This window comes from Pseudopodoces humilis, chromosome 5, assembly GCF_049639895.1.
Source record: "Pseudopodoces humilis isolate 2021_Gansu_Grassland_sample_001 chromosome 5, ASM4963989v1, whole genome shotgun sequence".
NCBI classification, from domain to species: domain Eukaryota; kingdom Metazoa; phylum Chordata; class Aves; order Passeriformes; family Paridae; genus Pseudopodoces; species Pseudopodoces humilis.
In genome coordinates this window covers 17403082-17428684 of record NC_142204.1, presented here as the reverse complement: position 1 = coordinate 17428684, position 25603 = coordinate 17403082, and the positions used below count along the sequence as shown (strand labels likewise).

The 25603-nt window shown below is 39.1% G+C and overlaps 1 protein-coding gene across 12 annotated transcripts in view; it reads left to right on the top strand.

Moving 5' to 3' along the window:
• The window catches only part of BICD1 (BICD cargo adaptor 1), a 166730-nt gene that overhangs the window by 134444 nt on the left and 6683 nt on the right, over nucleotides 1-25603 (top strand). For 5 of the 12 annotated variants that reach the window (XM_088055075.1, XM_088055081.1, XM_088055080.1 and 2 more), the window contains 2 exons: nucleotides 5580-5897; nucleotides 6868-7058. In XM_088055075.1, coding sequence (XP_087911201.1) covers nucleotides 5580-5897; nucleotides 6868-7058 — 509 coding nt within the window. Of the gene's footprint in view, nucleotides 1-5579; nucleotides 5898-6867; nucleotides 7059-20577; nucleotides 20654-25603 lie in introns of those variants that run through there. The other 7 variants (XM_088055083.1, XM_014256862.2, XM_088055076.1 and 4 more) reach the window with 7 other exon arrangements.

Sequence of the window (25603 nt, the reverse complement as noted above, 5' to 3'; positions counted from 1 at the left end):
AGTGCTTTTGATTTTACACAGAATCAACTAGGTTGGAAAATACTTCTGAGTCCAACTTATGACCACAAACCACCTTGTGATCCAGGCCATGGCACTGAGTCATGTCCAGGCTTTCCTTAAACACCACCAGGGATGGTGAATCCACCACCTCCCTGGGCAGTTCACTCCAATGTCTAGTGACCCTTTCTGTTAGAAATTCTTCCTAATGACCACCTCAACCTCCCCTGGCACAGATTAAGACTGTGTCTTCTCAGCTGCTTTTTAAAAGGTTACCAGGAAATAATTTTTTAAAAAAGATCCAGCATTTTCATCAATGAATTCTTATTTTGGAAATACACAAGAGAGACTTTTTTTTCCCCCTCTTATGGTCAAACACAGTACAGATTTCTTGTTTGTGCTGTAGTCCATAAATAAGACATCTTTGTACCTTCTGCCAACATCTCTTCAGTGCTGCCGGCAGTGCCATCTCACCACTTCCAGCCTTCTAAGGTGTTTTTTTTTGCTTAGTGACAATGGCAGCAGCAGCTGGGAGAAGTGGGAAGGAAGGAGAAAAGGGGCATTTATATGTCATGACATTGGTGCTGTGTACAAATTCATCATAGGTCCATCGTCAGAAGAGTGCGTGTAGCGACATAATGGAAACGAAGACCCAGCTCAGCAGGTGGTGTGAACCAAGGTAGCCTGATTGATTTCATTGACATCTAAAGATTTTCTTCCAGAAAGGAGAGTTGTGTCTGTATGTTAGAAATGCATGTGTTGACCTTTCCTTGCAAGCTCCTTACTCTAGGAGACACAGGAATGTTCTAATTCTGTAAGAGCTCATGGAAGGCGGGTAACTCTGGAGCAGAGGAGTGGCATCGTGAGCATAAAGCAAACAAGGCTCTTGCATGGGCCATAAATCATCAACATACAAGGTAAAAGTAGTTTGCAAAGCTTTAGAAGTTAATTAAAGGGAATGTTAGACTGTTGGTGTACTGAATACTCCTTACCCACTTTGGGCATCCTGAGTGCAGACTTCTGTTGTGTTCAAGGCATATCCTAGAGCTGATGGGAAGCTATAGCATTGCCTAATTGTGAGAATTAGGCTTCACTGGTGCCACTCATCATGGTATCTTTTCTAGATGCCTTGTGTGTAGGATGCAAAGAAACTTCTGTTCCTCTTCTGTGAACTAAAAATGGAGTCTGTGTGACTTGCTGAGTTGCATATTTTTAGTTTACAAATTTCTAATGTTAGTAGAGATAAACTCCACCCAAAGAATTTACTGCTGTTGGTAAATTCCATGTATTAGTGATTAAACACTCAGTGATGTCCTATGGAATGTACCCCTGCCCTTGAGGTCCCAAGTTTTGCCCAGTATTTTCTGAGCACAGTTATAAAAAATGATTCACTATAAGGTCTCTTCCACATCATTATGTTCCTATAGATTTTTCTGCTGTAAAATATTCATTTTTCTTCCCTAGCATGGAGTTTAATGGCCTTTATAATTAAATCAATCTTCCTAAATGGTCAAATCATTGACTCATTCCAAATAGTCCATTTGGAAGAGCATTTGTTTAAATGACAGAGTTGATATACTCTGAAAGTCTGTTGAAGAAGAGAAATCTGTTTGAAAATACAAGGCTGAAGGTAACATTAGATGCAGTAGCAACCTTCAGCATAAAAAAGCAATTGTTTAGTCTTTAGTTGAATAAAACAGTGGTTTCCATGGTTATAGTGTATCACATGGTACTTACTCCTGCTTTTGTACCATAGGAAGATCATTCTTCTGATAGTACAACTGTATTATAGATCTGGAAATGGTTGCTTATACTGTTTGATAAACAATATCCTTTCTCTTTCCATAAACCATCATTTTCATCCCCAAGTGGATGTTCATCTGGTGCTGAACTGTATGGTTCCTTCCTCAAATACACTGGATAAAGGTCATAGCACATGTTATAAAGAAAGCACAGCAAATCTGTTTCTGGTTTGAACAGCAAAGTTGACACTTTCCTCCAAAGCTTCCCTGTGCAGAAAGCAGGAGCCTTCCTTTTTCAGTGTTTTTCCTGACACTTGTTCATCCTTCACTCCTTAAATTCTTTTTTCAGTTCTTTGTCTCAAAAGTCTTTCTGTCCTGCTTGTCCTGCTGCTTTTGCCCTTTTTCCTTCTGGAGCAGCTATTTGACCCCAGAATCTCTGAGATTCTGATCTCTACAGCTTCCTCCTTCCCTTTTGATTAGCCTTGATCCTGAAGCGATTCAGGAAGCAAACTTCACTGAGTCCTTACACTGTTTGCTTTCCCAGCCTAAACAGAGATATGTAACAGGAGAGAGCAGGAAGTATTGCTTATGATGTTGCCATAGTCCTGACACTACATGCATGGATTTTATTCTTCGTCCATCAACCTATTTTCTTATGATAATTTTTAAAGAAAAATGTGTGCTGAGGAGATGGAGTAAGGAGATGGGACAGATCCTGGAGCTGAGAAAACACTTGTGAACAGAAGAGAATTGTAATTATATGGTTAGAGCAGGGACCTGTCACTGTCAGTGTCACCAGGTTTTAGCTCAAACTCTGCTATGATTTATGTTACCTAAAGTACACTTAAGCCTGATTTGGTATTTGGTTTATGTTCCTAGACAAGAGGGATAGATGGAACCAGAAATCCCTGAAAATCCTATATAAGCTTCTTGGATATAAAAAATAAGGGGGCTTATGTGTCTGTCTGCTTACTTTCTGAGATGAGAGAAATAAAAGATAGGTAAAACCTTGACTTTTGCTCTAAGTACACCAGCAGACAGCAAGAAAAAGTGTTGTTTATTTAATAGTCACTTGCAGCTTACAACCTGTCCTGGGGCAAGAGGGAAATTGGGGGAGAGTTCTGACTCAGGAGGACATGACCTAACTTTTGGTATCACTATTTGAACCCTCCTGAAAGACCTATTCAGAGCCCTGGAGTATCCTGGAGCACTGCAATGGTCTCTGCCATGCCAGAAGTCATCTTTTTTAGGAGCTCTTTACCTTTTTCTTTTAGGAGATCCTTAATCTTTTTCTTCCTTCTGTGAGACTCGGTGAGTGTTTATCAAACGTGTGGGTGAAAGGCAATATAGATGTGTGCAATGCTTTTTTCTTTTTTAATTGGAGACATGTCTCCTTTTATGCTACACTCGCACATAGCTGGGAATATTTCAGTGAAGGGAAATTCTATAGCTGCAGGCAGTTGTTACCTCTCACTACACAGTATAACCTTCCCTGCTGCAAAATTCCAGGAGACCTGAGGCTGTTAATTCAGCAGTTTCTAAAGTTAATTAAGGCCTTTTCTTGGGTGATATAGGTTTAACCTTTCTGAACAGTTTCTCAAATAAAAAAATAAAATAAAAAAAGCTTGAGCAGCAAAAACCCAGAGACAATAGACCATGTGTTTGTGAAAAATAATTAGAAGCATCAAGTCATGGTGGAGGTCAGATGACGGGAACCACCCAAACACTGCAGTGAACTAGCAGAAATATGGGCTTGCTCTTATTGGGACATTCTAGGAAGGACAAGAGGACATGTAATTAATCAGAACAGCAAGAAAATGTATTAATGAGATTGGTTTTGTCTCAAGTATGAGACCAGCTAATAGCATATGGTATGTCCAGATTTCTCATAGCAGGTTCATCTAAGACTGCCTTAGTAATATCCACCTTTGTTGCACTTGTTTCTTAGCTGTTCAGTTCACTTGTTTCTGGGCTGTTCTACAAATCAGATCCACAAATACCTGGAACACCTTCTAAGGATTGAGAAAAATCTATCTTTTTCTAAAAACAAAATTGATTTATTGGCATATTAAAGGAAGATATTTCATTCCCCTAGTGGCAGTGTGCCACAGGTGTTGCTGCAGGTGTTATGTCTAAAAATTTTCAACAGGAAACACATTTGGAAATAAAAGAAGTCTCCTGAACAAAGAGGAAAGCAGGAGAGAATAAAAGACATGGATACAAGACCCGTCTGGTTACAAAAATGAGGCTTTAAAACTCTGATAACACAGACATCAAAGTAAATTGATTTGAAATAGAAATTACTATAATATTCAGAATGCTGATTTCATGTCTCTGTCAAGGAAACTGACTTGAGCACCAACAGACATCTCACAGCTTGGAGCAGAAACAGGTGTGCAAATTGGCTTTAAGTCAGCATTTCATGAGTATCTCTTTTCCTCAAGGCTTGGGTAGCAACAGTCATGCTTACTAAGGTCCTGTAGAAGAAATATAATACTGAAACTAGATGAAGCTGTATCTGATTTAGTAATTTTGCTTGCAGTGCCTGAATTACTGAAAAGGGGAGTGCAACATATATATAGAAGTATTTGTGTGCAAAGAATAACTAACTACATATTTTCAAGTATACTTTGTTTCTGTTTCCCAAGGGGAAGATTAAAATTTCAGAGAAATTAGTTTCATCCCTCAGTTCACAGTAATTCAAAGGTTTATTGCATCACCCATTTCGATAAGGAAGACTAAAATAATTTTTTATGCTTGCTTTCTGTAAGTGATACTGATAAAGTTACATCCTCATCCATTACACAATTGCAGCTACATAGCAAAGCTACTTAGATCTTGTGGGAAGGAGATCTGGTGAAAGCTGCATCATTCAACATGAAAAATCCTTGGACAGTGTCTGATGGTCAGGCAGTACTGCTGTGTGTGAAGCATCTCACTGCTGGGATACGTTTATTTTTATCGCTCTTGGGTCTTACTGATTGGATGGTCTATTGCTGTCATATTGAAGCTATTTCACTTCAAAAAGTGTTTTAAGACAATTTTGAAACGCCTTGCTTTTTCTGTTAACTTTGGGAAGTATTGCTAAAAGCAGAAATAAATTTAACTTGGTCTCAAATCATAAAAAAAGGTGGTTTTAGTTCTCAGAGATCTAAAGCAAATGAAAAGATAATTTTCATATGGGTAAAAAAGGTTGAGGATTAAAATGGAGTAGGTGACCATAGCAATGAACACCTCTAAGAGATTCAACAGTAAATGTGAAGTAACTTCCAGGTGTGGGGTTTCCTGAATAGTACCCTTTAATCAATGGTAACTAATGGTAATAAATGGTTAACAAGGGTAAATAACTGAAGATTTCTCATTTCACAAAATCTGATGTGTCAAGTGTTCAAACTACTTGCAGTCTTCTTTTGTAATACTTTCTTGAAGTGGATATTACTGCCTGTGGAAAATAGTATTTTCTAGTTGGTAGATGTTATTACCAATGGTGACTTACTAGTAGAAGCAGCACCCAAAATTATTATTTGTGGTCTAAACTGGAAAAAATCCCATACTTCCCCTCCAATTGCTTTTTATCTGCATCAGAAACACATTACATTGTCATAGACTATGTTAATATAGGCACAGGTTGTCTTGCTGAATGGGAAGTGTTGACATGCAGGTCCAAGTCCAAATTTATTCAAAGTGGGAACAGAAGAATTCAGGCTGCCTGCTGTCAGGGTTAGGGTCAGCAAAAGCTGGGATCTGAGTTTGGCTCTGTAACTGAAGCCCAGGAATGTGCTCACTGGTAGAACTGGTTCTTGGGCCGTTTCCCCAGATTTCTGCCCTGTTTTTCCGCAGGTGTGATGAGTACGTCACACAGCTGGATGAGATGCAGAGGCAGCTGGCAGCTGCGGAGGATGAGAAGAAGACCCTGAACTCTCTGCTGCGCATGGCTATCCAGCAAAAACTTGCCCTGACCCAGCGACTGGAGGATTTAGAGTTCGACCATGAGCAATCCCGACGCAGCAAAGGCAAGCTGGGAAAGAGCAAGATCGGCAGCCCTAAAGTAAGTGAGGAGGCATCAGCCACCGTGCCAAGCATAGACACTTTCCTCCTGCATAGTCAGGGCCCACAGCAACCAAACTTACTGGTCAGCAGTGGCACTCAGAGGAAAAGGTATGCATGCAGTGATCTTTACAGTACAGTGCAGTAGCCAGACTTGCATTAAAGTCGTTCACTGAATTGTAAACATGATGTTTCCTTTTTTTGCTCTTATTTTTTCTTTCCATACTTTGACTGGGGAGGAGGAGGCGGGGAGGATATGAGTATGAAATTCAAAGCCTGGCAACATGTGGTTCTGATCCACCTACTCACTGTTATTTCCTCCTTCTGAATGCAGTGTTTTGCACTATATTCTGTCAGTGTCTCAGTGCATCTTGTATGTCTTTAATATTAAGTGTGAATGTATTTTCTTTAGTAAGTTTTCTTTAAGTTTTCCCTACGATTTTCCGTAATGAGCATCTGAAATAAAAGAAGGATTGTGCTCTATGAGCATTTTAGTGCTTAACATGAAAGAAACTGCATTTCTTTGTTAAGCTCTGGTGCTCACTTGTTCTTTATCAGTGTGAAAAGAATATGGATGTGTTCACTCAGATCAATTTTTCTACATGGGAGCAAGAAACCTTTTGAAGGGGATGGCTGCCATTCATAACCTAATGCAAATATTTTGCTGTTCAAGCAGTGAGCTCATGTCTTGTGCCTGCCCCTGCCAAAACTCTCTAGGTGTGGGCTTTTCCGTGGTTTTGAAGATGAAGTGGACTCTGTTAGAGAAGTCCTAGATAATCATCCCCTTTTCTTGTATGCTCTAATCACAATGCAAAACTGCGAGAACAATCAGGGAACCTTGTACAAGCTGACTTGAGGATGCTGAAATATAACCCAACCTCATCTCCTCCTTCCCTGAGGTGAATGAGGATTTCCAATGCAGGCAAGGTGTCCTGCTCTGGAAATGATATGGGGTGTCAACCATAGTTGATTTTTGCCTGTTAAGCAAGTTAAGATGATATTGTCATTCGTGAGGCTTTGAAAGGTAATTAAAGTAAAACTCTTTTGTTTCCATATGTATTTTTCTTGGATCTCCTGCAAGACTATTCTCACCTTCCCTTTGTGATCAGAGCCATCCCAGGACTTCAGGGACCTACCTCCAGAAATTATTAAGAGCCCCCCCTCATCCCGCCTCCACAGAATCATATCTTCTGAGGGGCTCCCCTTCCATGAGTGAATTCATCCATGGGCACCGTCTCAGCAAGGAAAAAAGGTTAACCGTGGCCACACCAGGTAAACATTTTTTCCTTGGGTGCATGTGGTGCTGAGTGGTTAGCAGAGCAGGGGATCCTCTCAGCACTGCAGATGCAATTTAATTTGGGCGCCTTCTTGGAAAGCAAAATGTCTCCTCCTGTGTCTCATGTGGCGGGAGATGACATTCTGCCAGCAGCGGCCCAAACTGGTTTCAGATGCAGTGTGGAAAGTCCTGCTGTGGTATATGTGGGTGCATCCACTGGCATCCACAGAGGCTGCACCCCTGTGCCTGGGTGGTGGAGTTTATCCTGGTGGTGGCATTGGTAGTCCCTCTGGAAGGCACAAATCCCACGGGATAGAGGAGTCAGATGTGTGAGGACCGGTAAGGGAACGGCTGGCAGTGTGCAGGAGCCTCCGCAGCACCCATCTTCTCACCCTGGGGCATTCAGTCAGGTTTTTCCAAAGAGTCATGTTCAACTCACAGAAGGCTTAGTTTATACAAATTGAGTCATGAAGTTTATCTATGCAGGAAGGTTTTGCTCTTAATTTCCTGCCAAAATGTAGCGTCTGCTTCAAATGAGGCGTAGAAAGGAAATGCAAACTGGGATGACATTTCAAAGGTGTGATAGCTTTCTTCTCCTGAGAGAACCGCTAATAATTTCTTATCTTCTGCACCTGAGCAGGACCTTTAGCCTTTAACTGGGCACAGTCTTGTCCCTTGTGGTAATTTTGTTCATTCTTTGTTTTGAAATATGTTATACACAAAATAAGTATGAAATAGGAAAACTGAATATGAATATGAAAGCTAAAACAAATAAAAGTAGTTTCTGCTCGAATAAATGTTTATTCTGGGAAGATGAGCAGCACCCTTTAGTAGGTTATATTTCTCACCCAGTGTCATCAGGGTCTTTGAGTAGTGCTGTGTGAGTAACGCCCACTCAGAGGACAAGTGTAAAACTGCAGAGAGTCTAAACAAGACATTTTCCTAGGGTGTGTTGCAGTAAATTAATCAAAGAGCTGTCTCCTGAGGAGAAAAACATGGGAGTGGTGGGAAAGAAGCATCTGATATCTCATGGAACATCACAGATGTATGGACCACATGATTGAGAAACACTGACACAGTTTTTTTGTCCAGTAACAGAGACCAAAGGATGAAGCAGCCTGAAAGGTAGAATTGGCCAGAAAATGATGTTTTCCTGGAGTCCTACCTGTCACTTTAGGTACATCTCTATGTATTTAGAGTATAAGGGTCTTGAGACAGGGTCACTGATTTATGTTGCAGCTGTCCTTATGAATCTGCAACAATCTCAACTTTCTGAATGCATTTGTCAGAATTTTATACCATCACATGGCTTTAGTCTCAGCCTGTGAGACTGACAGGTCCAAATCCAAGATTTTTCTGAGCATTCAGATTCCAGTGTTGGCAGGACCAGTTTAGAACCAAGCTGAGGATTAGGCAGGGAATTATTCATCATTATTTTTACCAGTTTCAGGAAGATTTCTTACTGTTGTTAACAGATGAAAGGAATGATGTACCAAGTAGGATTTTTTTGCCATCTGTCTAATTATCTGTTTCCTGAAAGTAAGGAACAGCAAAGAATGTTATTCTGCTGCTTTTACTGAGAATGTTTAAGAGCTTTATCTCACAAAGAGCTCCTGATCTCAGATGATTCGTTCAGTCAAGCAAGGCAGCAAGAAGTGTAACAACCCACACCTGCTTCTTCATCAGAGAGGGTGCAAAAAAGTTGCATCCAAACTCAAACACTTTGGAGCAAAGTGTAGCTTGGCTTGAGGCTGAGTCCCCAGGTGTGGAGTAAGAATGAATCAAACCTACATCAAATGGAAACACATTTTCATTTTGTTCTTTTACATTTGTGAACTATTTCCTTCACTAAAATTTTTCACCTGTGTGATGTGAGAGCTTCCCTGTTCTTTCATGAGCTCCCAGGGATGTGGTGACTGGGAGGCTATAACTGGGAATGTGTTTGGTTGGAGATTGAGACCAAGAGCCAAAATAGCTGAAGTTGGTACTGGACAGGTTCCTCTGCTCCATGAACCCCCTGCAGCAGCAAGCTGTGCCTGTGTTTTTCTTGCTCCTTCTGGACTGGTGCTTGGCAGAAGAGGCTGCCTTTGCTTTGACTGCTGCTGGATACCTGGAGGGGGAAAGCTGGACTGCTTTTGGCAGCCTTCTTCAGAGGAAGACCAGCTGAATTGAAGACCTCTTAAGCAAGAGATTGCCATGTCCTGCTCAATTTCCATTTGAACACCCACAGCTTTAGATCAGCACACAGGTACCTTTGACACAAAGCTGCGACTGAAGGACTTGATCTGGGCTTTCTAATTGAAGTAATAGATCTTAACAGCCCACAGGGGCTAAAAATACCACTCAGTGCTTTTTCAAAGTATCGTGCTCCATTTTTCCTAGGCAATGGCATGCATTTAGCTTTCTTGTCTGCTTCTTCTTTGTTTCTGTTCTTCTAGCATGTATTTTTACACTTTCAATTCTTTATTCTTCTGATAACAGCCAGTATGTGCCCAGCAAAATTTCAGCCCACCTTTGGATGTGTTTGTGCTTCTTTTCCCAACTACATGAAGAAGTCAGGGCATATAGAAAGCCTAGTGATGGGTTTGGCAGCGTGTAACACTGTAAAAATAACCTTTCCTTTGCAGTTGTGTTCAAACTCCTTGAATATGAAGTCACTAGGTGCCTCTTAATATCCCAAATATGAAATACGGTTCTCTCAACCTCTTTGAGGAAAGAACAAGACTGAAAAGGTCCCCGTAGTATCCGCCTTGACAGCACTCTTTTTTCTGTCAGATACTTTAGCATGGCAATTCCAAAAGTTGAATATGAAGTTCTGCTATTTTAGCTTAAAATTAAATCAAGATCCTTGTGTAGAAGATGTACCTGAAGTAAAAGCTTTCCCAACAGGTTATGAGAAGAACAGTTAACCAATGGCTGCAGTTCTCACCCCGAGTCAACAACAAACCACCTGAGAAGCTCCTTTGTTGGAGCGCTCTCCCAACAAAATGGGGTGGATGCTTCTTTCCCCTGTTGTTTATGCTTAGTATTTAAAATCTCACAAAGGAAAACACTGTAAAAAATGAAGTGTTTCATCTTTTGAAGGAATACATATCATAAGATCACAATGAGCAATCCTTTCAGAGAAATCTGTACTGCTGTATCGATTTTATTTTATCACAATAGAAAAGGGAAGGTAGCAGCCTTAAATGTAACACATTTCCCTCAAATTCCAAGCCCAGCTGAGGTCAGATATTTGGCTGACCCAGTCCAGGATTAGACCCATGGATTTCAACAGAACTATGCTAGTTTGCTGTCATCCAAACTTGTATTTTTGTTGTGCTCAGATTAATTGTTACAAACCATCCCATGAAATGGCTCTTCTAAAAACCTGTTAGAAAAAGACAACAAACCTTGCAAAAATAGGTGGTTTTGTATGGGTGATCATTTATGAAAGCACAAGAAACCTGAAAGCACACTTGCTTTTCAGCTATCTTTCAAGAGTGATTTACAGCCTGGCATGTAATTCTCACAAGAAGAGACTAATGTGGAAGATAAAGACAGCACAGAAAATTCCACATAATAGTATAGCAACTGCTCACGCACTCAGCTCACCACCTACCATATGTAATTAAGAGTATATAATAGTTACTGAAAAAATCAGCCAAGATTAATTTCTGACATAGCTCTATACTTACAGAAAATCAAATATGAATCACAATATGATACAAATAACTAGCTCTTGTTTGTTGATTTATATTCTTACCATAAAATTTAACTTCATTTGTTAAAACTCTATCCCAAAGGCAATTCCTGGAGTGTCACCAATAACTAACTTACAGCATCTGTAGGTGGAAAGTATTTTTAAAGCTAACAAGGACAATGAAAATAGAAGTCTCAATGACCCAAATGTTGAGGTCCCAGGAAGTCTTGCAATTAAATCTTTAAGCTGGAACTCAAGGGAAATTGCTTAAGAGTTGTCTTTGCTACTTGTCTTTACACTGAGCGTGGTTTAAAATGTGAAGAATAGGTAAGAAACCTACAAAGGCATTGTTTTGTTCGATGTAGCACAAACACAGTTTACCACAAAAAGGAGCAGAGGGTCTTCTGAGTAGGGTGGTTCTTAGTCTTATAGGGAATGTGATAGGCCATGTGAGGGTGTTGAGTAACCCCTCTTGGCTCAAGAGATGAGAAATAAACTCTTATACAATTTTAAAATATTTTTCCTTCTGTATTTTGAGTTTTTTAAAGTACAGTGTTTTAGATGTGACTTTCCAAAATATTCTAGAAAAGGTTATTCTCTGTGGAATCATAAGCTCATGTTCCTTCTGTATTTTTCTTTCAATAACCTTAAAGTGGAGCTTGGCATGTGGGGCAAGACTGTTGGTTTTCTCCTCCTTCTTACTTCTTCATTTTGTTTAGGGAGTGTGAAGATATGGTAAATCTTCTTCAAAATGTGTGTTGTGAGTAGAATCTGCCTTACCTTTCCCTTTTGGATGCAGGGGCTGGGAAAATGAGCAGAGATTTTTCAGGCTGACACCTCTCTGATGCCTGGAGAGGTGTGCCTGTGTAAAGGTCAGAGAAACACATTTTTGATAGCAGATTTGTGTCTACTTTCCTTGTGTGATGGAAAGGGTTTACTTCAAGGACTTTAGCTGTGCACATTTTTTGTTTGTTTAGGAATATTTTGCCAAAAACAGCTTTGGTTTTGAGCTGAAGTACCAATGTCAGAAAGCACCTCACAAATCTCTAAGCCTTGCTGCTGTAGGCATTACTTCAGTATCTCAACTTTGCTTTTTTATGCACTTCTCAATTTTGAAACAGCAGGACTGTCAGAAATCTGAACACAGAAAGCACAGCTTCCTTTAAAAATGGTTGGTGGAGGAAGTCCTTTGAGGAACTTTGTCAGCTCAGAACTGAATTTTGCCAGGAGGGTGCTTTGTGATTGTTCAGGTCACACAGTGAAGAATTCTAAATATTTCTTACTTCTCCTTTGCGAATTAATTTTATAGATTGATGAAGAGGAAAATCAACATGTTTAGGATCTAGATACCTCCTTCTGTGCTGATTTTAAGTTAGATAATTTTATACTGGGTTCTTAACAGTGTGGATTTTTCTGTACATTGAGTGAAAGAGTTTATTCTTGAAAAGCAGGACAGGTGGTTAACCAAGCCACCATTATGTAAGATATGCAGCCATATAAAATTTAACTAGTCAGGCTGAATTGTTCCCTCAGGAAAGTTTGTTTTGTTTCATCCAAGCAATCCAAAGCATGGAAGATCTTCACAACCATTATTTTTTTAAAAAACCCACAACTTTATTCTGGTAACACAAATTTAGTCTGAGTACAAGTAGCCCTTTGCTTCTTTAGAGCTCTTCATTAGAACATCTCATTAGAGATCCATGGATAATTTTTCTAAGAAAGAATGTTGTATTTTTATCTACTGGGAATGTACTTGTGTTGATGATGATCCTGTAGCTGCAAGATGTCTCTGAGCTTGTGCAATCAGAAAGGCCACTGGCTGTTGTGAGACTCATGCAGTATTGGTTTAATCTGTCTCTGCTCCTCATAAAAAAATGGATTTTATATGTTTTTAGTAGGTTTTTTAAAAAATCATGTGTAAGGGTTTTTTTAAACGTGAATATGATGCTCTCCACAAAAGGGATAATTGAGTCATTATTTACTTATTATCCGTGTTCTCTTTTTTTGTTCTGCATTCTCCTATTTTCTGTGGGTTCTGTAAACATGCCATATTTGTATCTGTGTGTGTTCATTGTTTGATGAGCAGTATCAGTGCATATATACAGATACATGTATATATCTTCCTGCTCTCAGGGCCATGTCCTGCATCTGATATGCTCATTTATCTCAGCTTAATGAGCATTGCATATTTATACCATTTCAAGCATGGTGTGTTGTCCCTGTGGAAGCCGTTTTGAATTTGAGGAACAGTGTCCTTGCCAAGGACATTGGTTGGCTGTAACTGATGAAGAATTCATCTGGCTAAATGTACTTTTACCTCTTGGTGCCACTGTGAATAGGACCTTTTCACTCTGTGCTTTTCCTCTCTTGCATTTAGCTTTCCAGTTGCCACTGATGAGACCAAACCCATGCATTTCATGCTGATCAATATAATTTAGCTACTTCAATATGATTTAGCTATTATGGCATGAATTCACTGCAATTCTACAAGTTTAGTTTATTTTTTATTATGTTTTTTCACTGTATAAAGAAAATAATCCTGAAATAAAACCAGTTTTTCATAGAAGCCCTAATTTGTTTGATAAAACATTAAAGAGTAATAATAAGAAAAAGAGATTGCAGTGAAATCCATGCCTTACTGCTGTGTATTTTCATTAAAAGGTTATTGACATTTTTCTCTCTCTGTCTAGCTCTGTCTAAGCTTGCTGGATGGAAAGGTTTACGTTAGCATCATTTGTTAAAGTTCTGCAGTAAAGTCTTATTTAGACTTCTGGGTTTTTTTCTAGCTAAACAGGTATACAGATGACACGTGAAATCTTTAAGGCATTTTACCAAATATTTCTTGCTTTCTCTGAAAATTTTGGGCTTTGGAATCCAGTCCTATCAATTAACTAAAACAGAGATTGAAATAACCTTACAGTGTTGGTGACAAAAGTCATCCATCTCTATCTTCTTTTATGAGAAGTTTTAATGGGGTTTCATGACTTGCTGATTTTTGCCATCAAATACACAGAAATATTCAATACTGTGCTTTTTACCTCATAAATTGGGCAAAACAGAAGTGAGTCTTTGTTTGAATTAGACATGCTGACATTTTAGCTCTCTGATAGAGCAATTCCTTGGGATGTTGTGGTGTTTGGAGGAAGTTCACAGCAGTTCTTTAAGCAAGACTAGTGTCCTTGGTTGTATCTCCCTGTCTGCATTTTTTAGGGCCATAGAACCTTACAATTGTAACTTACGTTGTTTCTTCCAAAGCCTACTAAAGTTACTGTTCCCATGGACTTCAAACTTTGGATCAGGCCCTTCTTTATCCATATAATAGTGCAGGTATTTTTGCTATGGATGATTTTGTGACCTGAAATGTGTCCTCGACTTATGTTTCCATGGTAAACAACAAGACTGAAATGTGATGATTTATGTAATTTTAAGACCTTTCTTTTCCTCTTTTGAAATGTTTAAAATGTGTGTATCTTTTAGTAAGTGCTTCATGAATCATCAGACATTTCTAAATGTGCTTTTTATGAACTGTATATAAAAGAAAAGAACTGAAGATATATTTTTCAGCTTATGCCATTTCCATTCCTGCTGTTTTACTAACCCATTATTTAGCTTCTCAGTAGATTTAATGAGGAATTATTTAAAGCATTCACAGAAACCATTTGACAAATAACAGAAACACGTCATGATACAGAAAGTGTGAAAAAGGCTACAGAGGTAACAAGAAACCTCTAAATGTTCTGAACCTGTAACTGGAGAAAAATGCACTTCACTAATTTCGTTAATCACAAGGTATCAGTTATTTTTTAAGAGCTACTCTTAATATGAGCTACAGGAAAAGCAAGGCTGGGATATGGCTTTATCACTATACTTTGAGCTAGCAGGCACATTATTACTGAAACATGTGGACTGATGGGGGAACAGCTCTCTAGATTTGGGATAATTCAGGTCTAAAAAGAAAATACAAGTGAAGTCACGCAGAATGAGGAAATTAAGGGTAAAAGCACTCCATATAGTGTAGCTGCTGTATAGATGAACTCACTAGGACATAGCCAAGAAACCTGATGTGTTCTGGAAAGCCCCTGAGTCAGTGACCTACTAAATCATGGCTGTCTGTGCTGTGTGACGTGGTTAGTGATGCTCCATGAGCCCATTTGTGGAAATCACCAAGATAAATAGCATTTCCCCAAATGCCATAAGAGAATAGCAGTTAAACTCCCTACCTGCTCTTACTCTTGAGAAGCATTTAACAGCAAACCCTCTGTTAGGTTAACTTTGCCTGACCTTGTCCTAAGGTGCTCAGAGGAGGAGGAGCAGAAGGAGGGCCTGTGTCAGGAGCTTGTGATTGTAGAAACAAACAGTGGGACATTCCTGAGCATGCTTTGCCAGAAAAAGAAGATGGGCACGGGGAGATGACAGAGATGAGGATTTTAGATGCATCCTACTGCTGGCCTACTGCATCTTAGGGCAATGTATAGATATTGGTAATTAATGGGAGTTCAGCAGCATGCTCACATCTCTTATTCTTTAAATAGTTTTTAAGAAGAGTAAGAAATAAGTAGTGGAATAATTAATTGTTGATGTAACTTCTCCAATCAGAAGTAATCTAAGCTATTAAGTTTCCTGAATAGTAAGCTTAAGCTGTGAGTTACCTGTGTACTTCCTCTCCCAACACAGGAATCTCATAGTAGATTACCTTTAACATGAAGAAAGCTGAAAATGATACTTGGTTGACACATTTCTCTATCTCCAATCAATGATCCATTATTCAGTTTGATGGAACTGAGGCAAAATTCAGACAGTGGGAAATTGCAGGTAATGTGGGTGCTGGAAAATGTGCAGGAGCTAAGCAGCACCTGGTGAATTTCATTTGGCTGCTGGTGTGCAGCTGTGCCAGGATGGGGCTGGCCCTCCTGGAGTGGTAGAATGGCTCTGCACAAGGGCCAGTCCTCCTACGCTGCTCCTTTGGCTCACAGGCCAGGACAAGCTGACTCAATCCTGTTCTGTGCAAGCTGGGGTTAATTAGGCCAGCCAGGCTCCAGATGGAACCCCAGAGGCTGCTCCACCATAGCCCTCTCCTCCTGCAGAATCATGGAGTTGTTTCAGTTTCCAGTTTTCAGCTGGCAGACCAATCTGCTGGGGCTGTGTGTAGGGCAGAGATAATTGTGTTATTTCCAGACTCAAACTGACCCTGGAAGCAGGAGAAGGGAGAGACTCTTCTAATCTTTGACCTGTGCTATTGTTTGTGGCTTTTTCCAAAGGTAAGTCACAGCTGTTCTCTCACCAGCTGTTTGTGATTACTGTTACCTCTTAAAGTTCCTCTTGGCCTTGAGGAAGGTCAAAGTTTTCTTGTCATTCATTAGAAAAATAAAGATAAATTATAAGTGAAATCAGCTGCCAAATGATTGTATAAACTTATGTCCTTGTCACCCTTGTATATAAACAGTTTGGGGACTCTTCTCATCCTGTCAGATTGCAGCTTGAAAGTATCTCTACAAATCTCAGCGAAGAGGGCAAGCATCTTAGTACACTCTGCTCCATTCTTCTTGACATCTCACATTTGTCTTTTGGTTTGAAAATCTTCCTTGTTTCTTACCTTTGAGCAGAGAGGATCGATTTATTGTCTTTGTAGGTCTTGCTCTGTGATGTAACACATTTTTACATCTGCACAACCAGAAGGCTACTCATCTGTTCTTTGCCCAATACTTTCAACTCATGCTATTAACCCTTAATTCTTTCCCATTAAATTGACATTTCAGGGATGAAAACAATCCATGATCATACTCTCTTTTCAAGTAAATTGTCAATAACAGCTTCATAGACATATTATCAAATTCCTCAGACTTGGTGGAGCAAGTTCAATTGACATTGTAGCATAACATGAAGTCAGACAGCCTGAAAACTTTTACCTAGGAAAGAAGGAGTTTCTGTTGGCCTGGAGTGATAAATGGGATGCTAAGCAAGGTTTGTTTTAACAGACTGAAAAAGCCTCAATCTCACATTTGGTCACAAACATTTATTGACAGGTTTTCATTTATCAAGAACAGATTGTTCCAAATGTTTTCATATCAGAAATGCAAAATATGTTACAGTACCTGCTGATGGTTTGCTGTTTGGCTCTCCATTTTACCTTTTCAGATAAAAGAGGGAAAAAAAAAATTCATTGATTAACAGAACTAAATGCAGTTAGAAATCTATTATGCTTATCTTGGAATTCTGAGTAGTCTTGGTGTTTGAGAGCACTGTGTAGAGATAAGGAATTTCCTAAGAGTCAGAATGTGCTGAAATGTTCGTTGCAGTGTGCTGGGTCCTGAGCAGGTGGGACTGGAAATGCTTGCATGTAGATTTTTCGCAGAGGACATTGCTGATGTCACCAGAAGCCAAGCCCATCTCAGACACAAATAACCCAGGAAAGCAGACCTGTGTTGGTTAGAGTCACCAGTTCACAGACTGAAGGGCAGAGCACATCTTGTGACACCAGAGAAACACGTTGTTTTTGTGACTGATCCAAAGGGAAGCACAGGAAAATACTCTCTTTTTGGTGAGATTTGCTCTCAGCAGATAATTTATAGCAGCACATTCAGTGCTCATGTGAGCAGATGTAGTTTCTCTGAGCCTAGGTTTTTTTTAATGCTCTTACATCAGGAGCTGATTAGCCCGATTAGGACTGAGCATTAGGTTCCAAAGGAAAATCAGCAGTGGCTAATCTGTGTGAGAGGAAATCTCTGAGCCCTTTATATCATCATTGTGCAAGCGGCTAAAATGTCAGGAACTGAAAAATCAAAAGAGGACTAACATATAGCACAAGTTAAACCTCAAATTTCCAATATTTCCTCAAAATTCCAGTGGTAAGTGTTGTTGGAGAGTGTCACAAGACACTCTATCTGCCAGCACAAGTCCTGCTGAATTCAGTGAAAACTGGCATGTGGATTTCTGTGTATAGCAGATCCTCTTTGTCATCTGTGGTTGAAATGAGTGCTAAAATTAATTTCTTTGTTATAGGTTCATGGAATGGTAAAAGGACTTGAGATCAGATAGCTCATCCCCTGCCCCAAAGTGGTTTATTTCCTAACAGCAAGTGAAGATGATGGAGAAATAAGACAGTCTGTATTTAATAACTTCATTGATGATTTTCTTGGTGGTAGTGTCAGAAGACACACCAAAAAGTGTAAACTGTGTCTGTACCCCAAGTACCTTCTACATAAATGACAGCCTGTCCTTTCACTCTGCAGCTTGACTGACAGGCCCTAATATTTGAAAGGTACAGGTAAAAGGCTTCTTTCAATGTGATTTTAAAATTTATTTTTACTTTTTTTTAGTAATAGAAAGCATGTCTTACCTTGTCTTTATGGCATGTGACATTAGAATTAGTAAAGACTTTTTTGAGACTTTTAACCTTCAACAGAGTATTTCAGAAAGAAACAAACATTTGCTTAATACAGGCAGGAGTTCCTTAGTAGAAAGAAGTCATTTTATGATTGTCATGACATTAGAGAAGGGTGTCATAAATCCTCCAAAATACTTAAAAGGATTAAATATAGAAGGAATAAAGTTAGCTCTTGCACAGCTACTTGGGCATAAGTAGATAAGAAGCTCCTTTGAATTTGAAATGTGTCTATGCAAGCCATATGCATTCTGCTTAGCTCTTTCCTAGCATAATCCTCAGAAACTTCACTCCTGGAGGATGTAGGAGGACGATTCAGTCATCTTAAGACATGTGGATCACTAGATGTGGTCCTGATGTGAACGTGAACCAGATTGCATGAGCTTTGCTGACGCCAGCTAGAATAGTGTTTCACACTGAAATAGTTATTACCCAGCTTGCATAATCCTCCCAGGACCTGGCTCACGAGTCAAGCATTCTGCCAAATGTAGCAGATCAAGATGCATCATAAAATATTTGCAGCAGGTTTGAGATATTGGAACAGGATCATAAATCAGGCATTTGTGTTGTTCTGGAAAAGCCTGTCGGAACAATTTCTTCTGTATTAGTGAAACCTGTCTGCACCTTTTCATCACACAGCATTTTGTTCTGTATTTCTTTCCTCACTGACAACTTTGTATAACCTGTTGGGAATGACTTTACTTTGGACTTCTGCAAACTATTTTGTTTAGAATAAAGCATTACTTATTTATTTGCTATCATTTTCTGTCTGCAGTTAGCCTGATCTGTCTGTTCCTCAGACACCTCTTATTTTAGTTGAGCTTTGTGCTGAAATGACAGACCCTTCTATTCATGACTCAAATACATTGCCAACTCTTGCACTCCTCTGCTAAAGGATACAGTGAGGACTGTAGTGACAATCCTGGTAAATGAGAGTGGCAGAGTATTCTTTCTTATTCCATTTCTGCTTTGGGACACAATGCTGCCGGCACAAAGTCTGCACATATTTTTCTAACCTATGTACTAGAAAATAGGTCCAAACCCTTCTCTTCTTTCCTGAAGCAGGAAGAAATCAGTGATTTGGGTACACTTGCTTCTTACCCACTGGAGGTCAGCACAGATCTTCACAGGAGCTAGGGAGAAGCCTTGTGGGCTGGTATGGAAGGGAAATACTATAATAGTGGATATGATGCTCAGTGTGCTATGAAGGTGTGTTGCTTTGCAGTACCTGATGTCATCTCAACACTCTTGACAGCAAATTACTTGCATGTTCTTCCATTGATTGAGACAAAGAACAGAAGGGGGTTTTGAAACACATCTACATTGTAAAGAGAAATTATTATTGGTGTTGAGCTTTAAGTAGCAAACAATTGGAAGAAAAAATCAAGTTCTTTCTGAGTACATGGAGGTCCCTTGTCTCATTTTTAAGGTTTAGGGGAAAATAACCCCATTCTATCAAACAGGTTGAGAATCAGGTTGAAGCAATCAGGGAGGATGACAGGTCTGCAAATCCTACTGGAGATGAAAAGTAATCTCCAGCAGTTTTTAGTAGGGTCAGAATTTCACCCATAGATTCCAATATTTGAAAAGATCCTGATGACTCTGTTGTGTGACAATCTGAATCACACAGACAGTGGAATGAAAGGCCAGAATGCTGCAGGGAAAATGAGCAAATCTTGAGATCTGTAAATCTCAGTAAACACTACTGACTTAGAAAGCAGGGTTGTCTTGTTAAACTACTTTCATGAAGCCCCACAAGTATTATCCAGTCTAAAGCTGTCTTCATATTTTCAATGTCACAGGAAAACAAAGCAATGAAGGATTATTTGGCTTTACTGTTATTTAATAAATTAAGAACCATAATACAACTTTGCAAGTGATTGATGTGGAAACTTCTTTGACAGAGAATTGATAAAATAATTGAGACAAAATAATGAAACTGACTGTATCAAGTTCTCCCTTTTTCCTACCAAAAAACCCCAATCTCACAAGCATTGTTCAGAAATTGAAAAGACTTTCTTGTATGTTTTAATGAGATTACATAATTGTTTTTGTATGGATATAAGTCCTTTGGATAAATTTTGAGTAGCTTTATTGATACTTTTCATATTAGATGTGAGCAAAACTACTTCATGACGAGCAGAAAAATGAGAAGTACAAGGTTTAAACTCAGATCCTGAATACCACCCGTTACTGCTGTCTGTCTAAACAAAAATTTGTCAGTGCTAAGGGAAAACAAACAAAAATTTTTTGAATGCTTCTTCTGAAAAGGAGAAAAAGGCAACAGCCAATGTCACTGCTATCAGACAAAAGGTGTTTCTGTCAGATAAGGCACCAAGAGCACATTCCTCACTAAATCTCTCCCTGAGATGCGTAGCCTGTGTACTGCCGTTACTAACCCCTTGCTCTGTAATCTCTCTGTATATATGTCTAATTTATCAGTTTCTTGTAGATTGTCAGCAGCCTGCTGCCTCCATACCGCCACACGGCTCACAACTAGCCAGGGGGCCAGATTGCCAGACTGTCAGGTAAACTCCACTAACCCTCCTCTCTTTGCACATAGCTGCATGCATGCCTGCCACCCCCCTCCTCCTCCTCAAACAAAAACTCTTCACTTCTTCTCTGACAGCAAGCTTCTAACAGCTTGAAGAACAGTGGTAATTTCTGCAGTGACAGTACCAACATGAGTCACAGCATTCGTGCACTTGCTTCCCTGTAAAAACATGGAAAAAATGCAAAGCTGGATCTTGCAGCCCTCATTTGATATTTTTATGCAGTTTTTCAACAATGCCAAAATAGTAATGAATTTATTTTTTTGCTAGAAAGATTTACTTAAATGGGGGACTTTTAATTTCAGGGGTAGATGTAGGCTTCCTTTTTGTAAGGTGGCATTTTAAAGGCCTTTGTGAGACTTTAGCAGACACTTCTAAGTTCTCCCTGACTTGGAAACCCAGACCCAAGGCAATCAGGTTTTAATCTTGTTTCTAAAAGTAAACTCCTGGTGCCCTTGCTCATAGGTGGTGCAAAGGCCACATCATGCTTCTGGGATGGCTGAGTTAACCAAGGCACAACCCCCAAACCTAAGCAAAACAAAAGGACATTACAATAATTTTATCTGTTCATGGTACATTCTGTGCAAATATTCACTTATGTCTATGCTCTCATTTGAAATAGGTTACATTATTTTTAGGCCCTTGCCTGAACTGTAGTGACCAAGTTAGTGCCTCTCTTTTATTGCCTACAAAGTGGAAGTACTATTATCTTCTTTACTATGTAAGAGCAATATGAAAATCTTACTGAGAAATTGGTGTAAACTCATTATAACTGGAAAGTATACTGATATGGAGTTTGGACTTCTACAGCTTACTGAAAGAAAAGAAATATTACAAGTTACACTTAAAATCCTTAATATGCCAGTAAAGTGATACTGCTGTATTTTAGATGTTAGAGCAATTTGAGATTAGCAATAGGTGCTTTGGAAACGTGGAAGGTTAATGTCAACAAGTCTTATTTGAACCCTATTTAATTAAATTAAAGACTATTTTGTTCCTTCCAGAGCTACTCTTCTAGTGGAGAATATGCTCAACTACCATCCCTCTCTAAATGCTAAATAATTGCTTCTGTAATTTTAAAACGTCTTCTCAGAATGGAAAACCTACCTGATTTGCTACTTGTGTACATTTATCTGCAAACATGAACTTCTTCTGATAATTTAAAATATGGTTAATATTTGAAAAACTTCAGGTCAGTCATCCTAAAAACAACACACACCTTACACACAAAATTGACTTTCACGTAGCTATTGTTTTTTACCCCTAGATTTGTACTTGTCTGGTGAAGTCAAAACAACACAGACTTTGATGTATTCACACTGCTGCCTTGCTTGCCTCAGCCACATTACCTGCCCAGCTCTGTAAGGCAATGAAGCATAACAACAGATTTAATGCAAGTCAGCATGATGACATCAGTTGTTGAGTGGTTTAAATAAAGTAATTGGAACCTGGAGTAAAATTTGAGGGCATTTAAGGACCAGTTAGACTTATTGAAGTTTGGATTTTCTAAATGCAGCAGAGAAGGAAGCCAGGAGCTTGTTCCACCCTTCCTTGTCCTCTGACAGTCCCTACTGGGGTGGCACATACGATTTATGTCACAGGGTGATGCCAAATGAGGCAAATGAAAGCTCTGCCCAGCCCTGAAGTCACCCATTTTAAGTGAGAGCTGTGCTTGTTTTTTAAAGTCTCCAACACAATTCCTGCAGTAATGTGACCTCTCATTGGCATTTCACTCAGGACTCAACAAGAGCTGGTTAAGGCTTGTGCTTCACACAAATGTTTTCCACATCCTGCAATGTCTAATTGTGTTCAAACCAGTTAATTAACCTGACCGTAGCACAGGTAGTCACAGAGAGCTTTCCCTCATTCATTATTTACACTATGGTTTTTAAGTGGGACTTGTATAACTCTGGCATTTTTAGTAACTGGGATTCCAATGCATAGGCTTTGGTGAATCTCACTAGATAAGCAATGCAGTTTCAAGCCAAATGACACTCCAGGGCAGATCTAGTGAATTTATTTTATCTTTAAAGTGGCCTTTTTGCTTGAATCTGCATGTTTTAACTGAAACTTGATTGGAGGATCTGTGAGAACTTTCCTTAAGAGACTTTTTTTAAAGAGATTTTTTTTTTTTAAAGCAACATGTTTTTTTTAATGCAACAGTGCACAAAAATCTCACTCTGCCTTCCACCCATCAGCTCAGTTTCTAGGTCTGGGGATATGGGGCAAGCAACCAAATCCAGGCCTGCCCTGAAAATTACTGGATGCTGTTCCCCCTTCCCAGCATCTGTAGCTACCTGTCTGCTGGACTATACTGGACAAAGCTAAAATATTGCCATTATCTAATATGTATAATATATCCAATATTATAAAGAGCAAGTCCATGATTGGATTGTGTTAAGATTTCTGTTGAATGCAGTGAAAACCTCATTTTCATTATCAGAGGCCAAAACTCTAGGCCCAAATTATCTCTTAATAAGAAAACAAACCACAACTCCCTGGTACCTCAAATTAAATTAATATTGCCTTTTAATATGAAATTATGCTTTTACTTATATAAAGTAGGAAATAAATCTTAAGAAAGGTAAAACACGCAACTTAACACATGCAAAATTTTTGCATTTTGAAAGTATCATTGGTCTGTTTATATTTTCCTTTCCTGATTTGTTGCAGTTACAATCAATGCCAGACAATGTTGCATGTGAATGACATCTCTAAGCCAGAACAGAGTACTTGCAAACACTGAAGGGCTTTGCACACTATTTTCCAGTTAATTTTAGAAATACTTGATTAGTATTTTGAGTGCCAGGGAAAAAAAACAAGAGAGCTGCATAAAGCCAGACAATAATACTAGCACAAAAAATACTAACTAAAAATATTAACACAGTAAAAAATACTAACACAAAAAAGTTACACAGACTTTATTCATCAATTGAATGAGTACATCCCCAAATGATACAGGCATTTAAAAAGATGTTCTCAAAAAGTCTGTAAAAACCAAATGTTTCAAAAACTACACATATCCCGTTGGGTGAATGTAACAATGTTATTTTCTGTTTATAGTCAGAAACTCAAGTTCTTCCATGTCTCTCTCTTGCTTTTTGTTATTAATCTGCTGTCTGTGACTGTCAATATGTCTGATAACTCAGCTCCAGCACCTGCTGCCACAGCACCTCTACTGCCATAAAAAGCACATTCAATGCCACGTGTCACTTGCTGATTCTGATGTATTTTTAGTTTATGTACTGCTACAGTAATCTGCATTAATGAATTGGATGAATTGTGTTTCTGAAGAGAGGAAGGTATAACAGCAGAGTTTTAGAAAAGGACTTAAATCTATTGGAGCTGCAGGTGATGTGGTTATATATTTTGCTATAAAGGTGCCTGCTAGCCTTGAAATTCTTTTTTCTCTTCCAAATGCCCCTAGTATTTATTATTGGTTGAAAAGGAAATAGCGAGATAATTTTTTCTATTTCTTCTGGACACAAAGTGTGCTTGTATTTGAAAGTAAGAAGCAACACAGAACTACCAGGAGAAGAAAATTAATATAACTAAGCACAGTTCTTTGAATTGCTAATCTGAGCATAGCCTGGGACAGTCTGTAGTACGGGTTTTACAGTCATGGCTGGCTTTGTACTGAAGGTCAAGCTGTAAAGTTATTATGGTTGTTTATATTTGTGTAGAGGAGAATCTTATGTGTCTCAGAGAGGTTTTTTCAGGCCACTGAGGCTGTACATAACTAGTTGTAACTACAGCCATTTCTTCACCAGTCCTCTCCCTCAGAGCATGAGCATCTTTTGTTGCTTATTTTTAAAGTTAGGAAGGAAGCCCCAGAAGACAAACACATCTCTGCTAATGAGCAAGGAATGTGTGTGTTGAGTTTCTGTTCCTCTCTGGCAATTATAGGAGTCCCGTTTAAAAAGAAACAAGGCAGCAAGGGAGAAGAGTAAGCCAGTCTTTGTTGGGTTGTGTAATCACCTCCTTGTTTATCTTCCCCAAATGTGATGTCGAGATTCTAATTCAATTTTCTATCTCTGAAGGAATTAAGACTACTGCTTCTCCTAAGCGTATCTTGAAAACTTAGGAGACACTGAAGCCAGGAGCTTGCTCCTGATGAGTGGGAAAGTTTGAGAGTAAATACAGACCTTTTGGGTCAATCTGCAGTCACTCCTGACATAGTCATTAGTGTGGAACAGATAAAGATAGATCTCAGTAAGATCTCTCTGTGGATGCTCTATCTGCATCTGCATGTGGCAGAATATGACAGAAGGATGGATATAGCCATGGAAAGAATTATTTCTTCTGAGGGGTCATAGTCAATAACAGTACACACTTTGAGACTGAACTCTCAGCTGAGCACAAAACAAAGCTTGTGGGATCCTGAGCTTCTATAACCCCCACTCACCACCCATTTTACAATCAAGAAACTCATCTTCAGGAGCACTAATGGGAAACAGAATCTAACTTAAGACATGTGATTCTGTGATGTTCAAATAAGCTCAGAGGTGCAAGGACTGTGGCACCTGCTGAATCGTAATACCTGTGTATTTGTGGCCAAAGCCTCCCAGATTTCTCTGATTTGAATATGTAGACATTGCCATCAAGTTACTTAATGGTGATGGTGCACACTTCTTTCTTCAGTCAAACACAATGTCATCTCTTTGTTTCCTTAAGTAAATGCTGCATGTGGAAACTAAAGACATTTTCAGTACCACTGGCATTTCCAGTAGCAGTTTTGCAAACACCTCTGGCATTTCAAATTGATTCATTTCCAGCAATAGACTAATTGCATTCCTTCAGCCAGTACTCCAGTAGTCTGTGCTGCAGAGATAATATGTAAAAGCATGGTTTCTAAAGAAAGAAAACAGAAAAGGCAAATTCTCTTGAAGACAGAGACATAAATGATGGTGCTTTATCATAAATCAC